The following is a 10,971-nucleotide window of genomic DNA, read 5'->3' as shown; positions in this document are numbered from 1 at the left end:
TTCGTGAAAGGGAGATTACGAAATGCCCACAGTCAAAATACTATTTAGTTTGGTAGCATGTACATGTTGACATATATGCCATAAAATGAGTATGTATATAATTCCAATCATATAAATACAATAACTGAAAAGAGAGCCACCTATACACATGGTAGAACAAATGTATATCTGAAAAAGGACAGTATAAATACCTATCATGTGTATCTTAAACAGCCTGATTTCAGAATATAGCATATGAGCAAGTACTCCAAAGGATGACAGCACATATGAAAAGAAAAACTTGATTGCTCTCAGATTTAAGTCAAACAATTGGCCCCAAGACTTAAAAGTCTTGCCCCCTAATTGTTCTAATGATCTCATCAATGATTGGGCTATTACTAAGATCTAGTATTTGTAGCTTTGACAGATCAACAAATTCTAGCACTGGACAGTGATAATTGAGTAACAGAGGGTCTGAAAACTGAATGTCTAAGTCAATGTTATTCTCACATGTATTCAGAAATTAACATGTATATACAATGACCAAAATTCAGTGACATAAGCCTTCTCTGAACATATGAAATTACGAGTTCAAAACTGAAGCAAGGAGACCACAGCCACTGAACAGAAAGAACGCTATCTGAACATGTATGAAATTCAGAACAGGATAACAACCAGAGCCGAACAGCTCACATATCCAGTGCATCACAAGCCTAAACAATATTGTACTCAGCTAATAGCCCAATCTCAGATCATTCACAATCATCACAGAGCATAGTGTTGACTAGAAGGAGGAGAAGAGGATACTCACAGTGAAATTCGACCAAAATCGAAATTAAGAGAGGCTAGGCATGGCTCGAACGCCGCTGTCCCAGAAAACCTAGCACCCGTCGTTGCCGGCGACGTGAAGGAGATCGGAGATACAAAGCCAACAGCTCTGCAATCGGCACGAGCTGGCGAGCCTAAGCGATGCAGCTCCGGATTCCAACAGGAGGAACACCGTTGGCCGTCACCACCGAGCGCGCAGCACTCGGTCCAGCAAGCAACAGCCAACCCAAGAACAGAGAGATGCAAGTCACTTCCTTTTCCTCTTTTCTATCTCTTTTCTCCCACGGATTTGAGAGGAAATCAGCCCCCAAAATATATACGAGAGACTCACCTGGCTCCCATATCCGGATGAGCACTGATCTCCCTCAAAAACCGGCCTCAATCCACTCCCTTCTCCTCATCTCGCACGCCTCAGATGAAAGAGACAGCAGGAGAATCGGAAAATCCCAACTGAAGCTGCCGCCGCCGCACTCTCCAGGGAGAGCACGTGGTCCTTCTCCCCTAGGGCAGAGCCCTCTCGGGAGATAAACGAAGCCGATGGGCCATGGACCGAATTGGAGTGTGGACCAGTAGAGAGAGAAGAAGCAGGGAAAAAGGCCCAAAGATAATTTCCGATAAGAAAATCCCAAAAGTGACAACAGTACACTCATGAACATAGTGTGTTACAGCCTGCAAAATATAAAGCACTGAAACACCGTAAACTAGGAAGAGCTAGCACAAGCTCTTTGGGATCAAACGACATCCAAGTTTTGGTCTCGCTGGCGCTTTCATGTTGAAAAATTCAATAGTTGAAAAATTCCTACTTGTCTTGGAGACTTCGACAATATAGGAGAGTCGGTCTCTCTCAAAAGAAGTGAACTAGTGAACAAACTTCTTGTGCCAGGGTCAAGCTTTCACTTAATTGATTACGTCGCGCACTTACGCTTGCTTAATTTTCGTGTACATGCATCGATATCGAAAAAACAAAACGAAAATGAGAGAGATTTCCCCGCTCGCACCCGCAACTAACGAAATAATTCTTCTTCTACAAAATTTACAAGAAGGTCCACTGAAGTAGACGTGATTCCCGTCACGTCGAGGGGCTCGCGACGGCGCAGTTGCCGTACGCAATGCTCCGGCCAACGTCCGCCGGCGCGGCGGGGTCGACGCCGAGCTCGCGCGCGCGGTTCACGTACTCCTTCTTGACGTTGCCCCTCTGCAGCTGCAGCAGCCTGATCACGCTGCGCCGCGCGTCGTGCCGGAAGGGTCGTCCCGTCCCCGTGAACCCGTCGATGAGGTGCAGGTACGCCTCCAGGTCGTGCCGGCACGCGGGCCCCGCGTCCGGGCGGAGGCACGGCGAGTTCTTGCTGTCGATGCGCAGCTCAGCGCCTACGTGCTGGTACTGCTGCTTCTTGAGCGGCAGCTGCGGCGCCACACCGGGCACCTTGGTGACCACGTCGCCGGCGTTGACGATGCGCAGAACGTTGACCTTGCCGCTCTTTTTCAGCCTGTCCACGAACGCGCCGTTGCCCACCTTCGGCCCGCCGAAGGAGACCACGGCGACGGGGGGCGCGTCAGGGATGGACGAAGCGACCTCGTCGGCCACGAGGAGCGCCAGGGCGGAGCCGAGGCTGTGTCCGACGACGGTGATGCTGAGCTCCTCGCCCTTGTACTTCTCCATGAGGCGCCGGACCTCGTCCATCACCTCGGCCGAGAGGCTCTTCGTCTTCTCCCCTTCCGTCTTGTACAGGCTCAAGAAGCCCCGCGCCACCTTGGGCTCTTCCGCTCCCCTGTCCGGGCCGTCGCTGCTCTCGCCGTCGAGGGGCACAAGCGAGGTGCGGAGGTTCTCGGCCCACTCGAGGCAGGTGGCCGTGCCGCGCAGCACGATGGCGATGTCTCGGCGGCCCATGCGGGCGACCTCCCTCTCGGACTCGCACACGGCGACGTAGCCGATCCAGTTGGACTGCTGCGTGAGCCACTCGGGAGTGTTGGGGCGCTTGGCCCACGGCGGCAATGTTAGAGCGGAGGTGGCGAAGAGGCTGCGCGTCGGGCGGTAGGAGCGGTCGGGGAGCATGAGCCCACGGTGCCTCGCCGACGCCGTGGGCAGCGAGTGGAAGGCCTGGTACGCCGCCTGCACGAAGTCGCCGTAGCGGAGGAGCTCGCGGCGGAGGTCGGAGTCGAGCGGGTCGAGGAGGCCGGCCCAGCCGCCCTCCCCGTGGAGGCTACGCCACCGCGGCGCGATGGTGCACCTCGGTGACGCTCGCGGGGAGTCAACCGAGAGCAGCTGCTGCATGTGCATGAGGCTGCGCGGCGACATGTGTTCGTCGGCCGCGGTGTGCGTCCTCATCCCGGGCATGGGCACGAAGAAGGACAGGTTCAGCGCGTTGAGCAGGCCGTGCCTGACGTTGAGCGTCTCCTGCTCGCTGTCCTGCTCCTCCTGCCTCGGCACCTGCGGCGGCTTCCCGAGCACCCGGTCAAGGTTGGCGATGTGAGCCCTGGCGCCATCCGCCGCAGCCGCCGTGGAACCCCCGGGGCTGGCCGAGCGGAGCGCCTGTCCCTGCGTGCTCCGGTTCAGCGGCGACGGCTCCCGTCGCGGCGCCGTGCGCGGCTGGACCGCGGGCGCGACGTGCACTGGCGCGGTCGTGGGCGCGGTCACCACGGCGGCAATTGTCATTGGCTCGCTCCTTCGTCAAGTAGTAGCGAGCAGCTCAGAACCAAATCGATCTAGCAAGCTACCTGATAGGAGTACTGCAAATCACAGGCCCCGATCTAGCTAGCTACCCAAATGTGAGATGTCACGGCGGGCGACGGGGTTTTATAACCGGGAGGAAGAGGCCAGAGGCGGAGAATTAATGGTGGAATGGTTGCCACTTGTAACTTTGACGATGCGGCTCCATGACCCCGAAGCACGCTGACGAAGTCGCGGGTGGCTTACGCACCCTGCTGGGTAGGGCGGGAAGGATAGGCCGATTGGCTAGCGCGCGCAGCAGCTACCGCGGAGCCGAGCCCAAGTGCCCGCCGTCAACTGGTCCGCGTCCCTGCCAGCGTTGCCAGCCGCGCCGCGCTGCGATATCCTCCCACGTAGCTACGCGGTGCGCGGGTGCGTTGGACTTTGCTGCCGCAACTCGGCGGCGTTCCTGTCAGCTCGATGCGCTGCCGTAGAGCAACTCCAACGGAGTCGTTATCCGGCTCGGCATCGTCACATTTGGGGAGTTGGTAAAAAAATCTTCCTCCAACTGGCTCTCCAAATTAGCCTCGCTATTTTGACGCTCGCTATCTGGTCTGATAAGCTCGCCACCTTTGGGAACGGGAGAGACTTACTATCTCCGGAACTTATCTCCGCGGATGACCTGTGACCCGTGTGTACAGTACTCGTCAACTCTACTATTCCTTCCTATATGCTCTATTCAAAATATTAGACTTTTATTGCTCAAAAAATTCATGAATTTTTTATATGTGTTCTATAATCCATGTGCAACCTATTTTAATTGTATTCACCTAAACAGCCTATGTAGAATTTAAATTAAAATTATTCAAAGAAGTCTACTTTTATAACATGTAACAATTGTTAGGGTCTTAAATAAATTCTGAAAAATATGGAAAAAAATCACTAATATTCTTCTTATGTGATGGACTAATTTCTAAAATTATTTATAGCCCTAGGTTATATGGTGAAAAAGCGAGATCTATTATAATACTTTATTTATATGCATTTTTATCATTTCATACGATATTTTTCTTTTAATTCAATTTGAATTCAAATATATACAAAATTTAGACATTGAAAATATAATCATTGTAAATATTTTTTATTTATAGAATACTAATAAAATATAGGTGAGTGAAATTTAGAAAGCGAGATTTAGAAAATCGGTTGGAACGTGTGAAGAAATAGAGAGAGCATCTTTTAAAGAGGCTCTTTATATAAAAAAAATAGAGAGCGAAATTTAGGGAATCGGTTGAAGATGCTGTGACCCGATCCTGGTTTTAGGCCCGTTTGGCTGCCGAATGGTTCCGGATTCTCGGCAGTTTTGATGAATCCGGCAGCCGAACAGTTCTGGCCAGCTCGATTCAAGGACCGAGAGAGAACCGATTCAGCCCCCATATCTCAAAATACATATCTTTCCGTATAGATTTAGACCTTCTAAAAGATTTTAAATCATCTACCAATTTTTATATAGGTTCTATAATCCATAAGCAACACATTTTAATTAGTTACACTTAAAAAGGCATAACAGAATTCAAGTTAAAATTCATTAAAGTTGATTGTTTTGCAAATTCTATGAATTTTAGAGCTTTAAAAGGATTCCCAAAAATTAGAAAAAAAACACCAATATTCATCTTAATTAATGCACTAATTTATAAAATTATCTCCAGCTCTAAGTTATATTATGAAATTTCAAGTTCCTTCACATGACCTCACTTTTCATGAATTTGATCAATTCCAATTAAATTCAAATCCATGCAACAATTGCTAAAAAATGATCAGAGATGTTGATCATGGTGTATATGCATGCCAATTGTTATTATTGTTATTATAATGTTGTTATTGCAAAAAAAATAACATATCAGTAAAGAGAAAAATAATCAATTACACCACCATCATCTCTTTCAGAAAACTAGATCCATATAACTAACCAAACGATTTTCAAAGATAGTTTTATTTCAAAGATAATTCTGGTTCATAAGAAACATTTACAAGTAAAATCTAAAACTAAAATATTTCTGAAACAAACTGAACCCTCTCAAACGCACCTAGTATTCGTCGAGGAACACAGCGCGTGTCCACATGGCCGTGTGCGCCCAAATCGCGTCAGGTCTCTGGTCTCGTCAAATGTTTAGAGCGGTTGGGGTAACACGCGACTAGGCCTGGGTTCACATCTGGTGATGTATGGCTCTCCGATGGATGCAGTGTTGACTACACAATGCCATTAAACAAACCCAGCTACTCTACGAGCTGTGGTTCGTCAGGTCAAACCACCGTGTTTGTATGCGCTGTCCCTTACCCCTGAGCCTGAATTCAACTCTTGCCTCCTGCTGTAATGCTGTTGCTTCCGAATCTGATCGACTGATCCGATCTAGCTCTCCCATTTGGAGACATATTCAGCAAGATTTAAACATCAGTCCCGAATCATTTGTAATATAAAACGAATCATCTTTATAACAAATCCGGCGGGGAGCTCGGTCACTGAACTTAGATCACCGTCATAGGTTTCACGAGAACTCATAAAAAGGAGTTGGTGTGATATGAAATACTCGGTATCGACGTACGGGATGGACTGGAGTCGTTGGTGAAACTAATCTTTGAAACGCAACCGCATTTGAACTGGAGTAAGGAGGTCAGATGCACCGGAGTCGTTGGTGAAAATAATCTTCCTCCTTAACTTTCTCTCTCCCCTCTTTCAACTGTTCCACCCGAGCTCTCCATACCATCCACCCAGCCATTAGAGTTTAAGGTTCTGTTTCGGACAGCTTAATTTTATAGAGTTTTTTACAAGCTGAATGCTCTAAAAAGCTGTTGGCTGAAGAAGCTAGGCGTTTGACTCGTTGATTCGGAGATTGTCTATGCTGAGTATAAAATAAAATGTATGCCCTTGAAATTGATGATGACCTTTTTTTTTCTGAATAGGCGTCGAAGACAAATTTAAATTGATTTTTGACAGTTTAAGATGTACCATAAGAATATTGCAATAAATAGAAACAATGACAATATTGTAATAAATTGGAACCATGAGAATATTGTAATCCATTGCATTGTGTCCCTCTAAAGTAGCAAGAACACTCGCATCATGGAACAAAGTACTAGTCACGGGTACAGACAATAGTTATATTACCAAAACGGTGACAATAGAATCATATAAAGCACCCATATCAGTTTCATCTCCTGAATCACTCCCATCATCTATGGTAGCTTGGGTACTATAAGCTCCATCGTCATCATTGTAGTTTTCAAAATCAGCATCATGTATGGTACTCTCTCGAATGAAATTGTGAAGAGCCATTACTGCATTTATGATTTTAGATTGTTTCTCTATTGGATAGCTATGCAAGTTTAAAAGAATGCGCCACTTCATCTTTAAAACTCCAAAGCAACGCTCGATCATATTTCAGAGGGATGAATGTGCATAGCTGAAGACTTCCTTGGATCCCGCAGGGTGACGATCATGTTGCCAATCAGAGATATGATACCTTTGTCCCTTGTAAGTGCTAGAAATATTTTTTGTTAGGATATCATGAATTGATGAGATAATATTTTCCTATTTAACAAAGTGTTAGTTTAATGCATGATATACAAATATTTGTGAGATAATTTATGCCGGTAAGTAATATACCTTCTGAGGGATATGAGAATTATTGCTTGTATGTTACCAAAGTATTCAATAATACGCGAGTGTCATGAGCATATCCTGGCCAACCGGTGATAATAAATGTGAACCTCATATCAAAGTCACAAACTACCATGATATTTTACGAAGCATATCTATATTGGCCAAAGTACTTAGGTTGTTCATTTAAGGGCATAGTCATAGGTATATGTGTTCTATCAATTTCACCAATACAATCCTTGAAATGAGGCTAAAACCTAGGTTCTCAGAGCCTAGAATGCACTGTTGTAAACTAAGGATATTTAAGCTTTATTATGTCAACAACCATTCGATTGATACTATTTAGTACCCAATAAACTTTCTACTAACAGTTCCAATAAATGTCCAAACTTATTCATTACTTTCTAAATAATTGAGGTGCACCACATGCCCATAGAAACATTCCTAAGGCTTCCTTGCTACAAGTTCTCTACTAGATTGCAAGCTATAGTTATTTACCAATGTTTCGTGAAGCCATCGGAAAACTGTCATCCTCATTCTAAACATATCATAACACTTGTCACTATCTTTAAGTTATGCCTCAACCCGTTGAACTCTATTCATGATTGGAAGTGTCCTAGCCTACACTTGTCACTATCTTCATCCTTCTTGAGTCCCCATGGTATGAGCCCATGGTATGACATACATTCCAAAGCAGCATACGCAACCATAAAATCATCATCATTTTTAATCGCTACCATTATCTATGTCAGACCTAATCAAATTACACTTGACTTAAGTCGATTAAAACATAAGTAATTACGAAACCCAAAATCACAACATATACCGTTTACAACATAGTTTGATCACAAGATATGAACAGAGTACATAAGTTTTAACTTTTATTACAGACCTTATTCTAAGTTTCAGTTTCTACTTAGATCAGAACTTTCAAGCGCAACAAAAAGATATTAATAAAACAAAAGATCAATGGCACCATTGCATATAACGTACCACTGGGGCTAACTCAGACATTCGATCTCTACTCCTGACCATCTCTAGCATGAGTGGGATAAAAGTATCTGTAAACCAGTTCGTTGTTATCTGCATCAACTTAAAGGCAGCACCATAAGTACGGAGATAATCGCAAGACTTACACAATATAAGTATATACTATCCTGACTCTAAGGATAATACATTGAGTGAATAACAAGGAATAACACAAAGTTAAGTTGACTCAGCGGAAAGTACTTTAACCAATATAATGATGTAAACAACTAAACCCGACAATAGACTCATTATTCATGCAAACATACATAAAGCGTAATTTATCAAGTTATACAATACAAGATCCAAAGTAGTAAGTTGAATATGCTTAGATTCTTAATTTACTGCTCTGGTGGTTGCTTGATACTCTCGACGCAACACTCATATAACTCCGGTAGATTGGTGCTGCCTTCACTCGTTTGGACCGTCAGTGTAACACTCTCTAAACGAATCAAGAATGCATACTTAAAAATTAATAGAGCACCGCGTTTTTGAAAATATTTGCAAAAGACCACCAAATGATTAGAGTTCCGAAGTTTGAAACCCCGGAGAAGGCAACCTAAGTGCATATAGATTTAAGTGGTTGGCGGTCAGACCGATATTGAAGTGGTTGTCAAACCACCGATGTGCAGAAGGTTTTGGCCTATGACGGTCAGACTAATGATGTCGGCGGTTAGGCCACCATCTAGCAATCAGACCGGTCTTATTGGCGGTCAGACCGCAAGATCCTGAAGACACCACTTTGCAAGGCTGCTGGCGAAGGCTCCGACGAGGCTTTCGACCATGAATGGTATCAAAATACTCTATAGGACTAGTGGAGTGCTTATAAAATGATTTGGACAACATTCACCGAACTAGACTCAAAATACCCCATGGATAAGCTCTAGGCTAGGTTAAACTTGGATCCATGCGACATGGGGATCGATTCGAGCTTGGGAATAGCAGAAAAAAGGTAGGGGATGACTTACCTTAGTATAGGGAAACCTTCTATTGGAGGGGATGACTCTAGAGAAGCTCCGATTTTGAGATCGGGCTTCGGGGTGGTTTGGGGTTTGAGGTGGATGAACTCGTGTGGAAATTTCACCGACGACGTGGGTGAAGGGGATGAGCTCGAGGAAGCTCCCGAGGAGTTCGAGGAAGTTCCCTCCATCTATCTCAGATCGTCATGGACGTCGAGGTGGTCTCTCTTGGTGTGGGTGAAGAAGTGAGAGTGAGAGTGTGTGAGAGAAGTTGGCCGACTTGCTTAAATGGAGCTTCTGCGTTGTGGTGGTCAGACCGCATGAAGGGTCAGTCAGATCGTAGAAAGCTCACGTGACAAGCCTACGTGCCTGCCCCTGGTGGTCAGACCACGGGGACTCTCGGTTAAACCGCGACGGCAGTCTTATGCAGAAAACTTGATTCTAACCTCCCTTTCTATTCTTCATCATCTCCAAGGTATTTATGATTTTTCTAAAAGACTTTAAACCATCTCTAGGTACTTTTGAAACATATTTAAACTTAAGTTATCAAATAAATACATATAAATATAATGTCATGATGATTATAAATATTTAATCACGTGATATTTTTTACACACAGTCGAAGCCTCAATTGTTACAAACCAGCGTAAGGGTAAAAGCAACCCGTGATTAGAACTAGGGGTCAAATGAACAGACTAATACTTTAGGTGGTTAGGTAAACTCACTAAATACTTCAGGGAGTAGAATATACTTTTTTCTATCTTTTAAAAAATAAGATGCTACAAGCATGGTGTACTGATCCTTCATAAAGGTTCAGATCTAACTAGAGATCTTGGGCTGCGTTGTGCGTTGTGCCCTCATTCTTGCAATCATCAGTACCGATATGACCGCGACCTCCGATCGCACTTATTTGGCCATTTCGGCAATTTCATTCGCGTCTTCTTCCCGCAGCGATAGGATTCTTGTTGTGAATCACCGTACAGAACCTGCGCCACCGTCGTGCTCCGCGTGCTGAATTCATAGCTCGGCCGCGGGCCACCGCTTATGGTGGACGAAGATTGCCGGGCTTTGTCTGGCGAATCTTGTTGGGGGGCGCCGGCCATGCGTGCACAGCCACTGCTCGCCTTCCTGTAAAGGTCCTCGCTTCACGTCGAGGCGGTCTCAAGACGCACGTGTTCTGTTCTTGCGTTGAGTCTGGAGTGCCATAGCCCGACACGGTGATCTGTGATGTGAAGGAGAGCACCTGTCAGTGTTGCCACGTTGGTGTGGGAGATCAGCACGAGAAGCAGTCGAAAGAGACCCCGCGGGTTAATTAATGGGAAAAATACAAAAATCTTCAAAAAATCACTTGATTTTAACGTTCCCTTAAAAGTTGTTTTTTAAAAAAACTCTCGAAAATTTGACTTTGTTAAAAAAACTCCTCAAAATTTTTAAAAAATATAAAAAATATAAAAAAAAACTAGAGACAATTATAAGACCTCATGTGAATTTTTTTTCAAAAATAATATCCTTTGCATCATATTTCATGAAGAGGAAATTTGAAAAAAAAGAAAAATGTGCAGCTCATTTATTAACTCATGTTATTTTAACTTTGTCATGTCTACCGTTATTTTTACTACACAAATAATTGTTTAAGTAAACTAATAAAAGTGGTTTCACTAATTTTAGGATGTTATGGATTAGTTATGAATTAATCTATCTGCAATATATTTACTCAATCTTGCATCTTACAATAACTATTTCAAGATTTCATATAATTTTAGAAGATAGAGGATCATGTAAGAAGACTAAAAAAATTAGTTTCATAATTTTTGAATTAGTAAATAATTAACTATACATTTAACTCGAATTAATAAATGAGTGGCACATTTTTT

General features: G+C 44.4%; 1 protein-coding gene across 1 annotated transcript; it reads right to left on the bottom strand.

Annotated features, from left to right (window-relative positions):
- Positions 1–1,595: 1,595 nt before the first annotated feature.
- Positions 1,596–3,586, bottom strand: LOC133919437 (phospholipase A1-Ibeta2, chloroplastic-like). Its single transcript, XM_062363823.1, has one exon. The coding sequence runs from the start codon at positions 3,458–3,460 to the stop codon at positions 1,877–1,879; it is 1,584 nt and encodes a 527-aa protein (XP_062219807.1). The 5' UTR covers positions 3,461–3,586; the 3' UTR covers positions 1,596–1,876.
- Between the last annotated feature and the right edge of the window lie 7,385 nt (positions 3,587–10,971).

Source organism: Phragmites australis, chromosome 5, assembly GCF_958298935.1.
Source record: "Phragmites australis chromosome 5, lpPhrAust1.1, whole genome shotgun sequence".
In the NCBI taxonomy this organism is placed as follows: domain Eukaryota; kingdom Viridiplantae; phylum Streptophyta; class Magnoliopsida; order Poales; family Poaceae; genus Phragmites; species Phragmites australis.
The sequence above is the reverse complement of the archived record's forward strand: the minus strand, read 5'-3'. Positions and strand labels throughout refer to the sequence as shown.

Excerpts from the sequence above, each read along its gene's own strand:
- LOC133919437 (XM_062363823.1), bottom strand. The coding sequence starts at position 3,460 with ATGACAATTGCCGCCGTGGTGACCGCGCCCACGACCGCGCCAGTGCAC.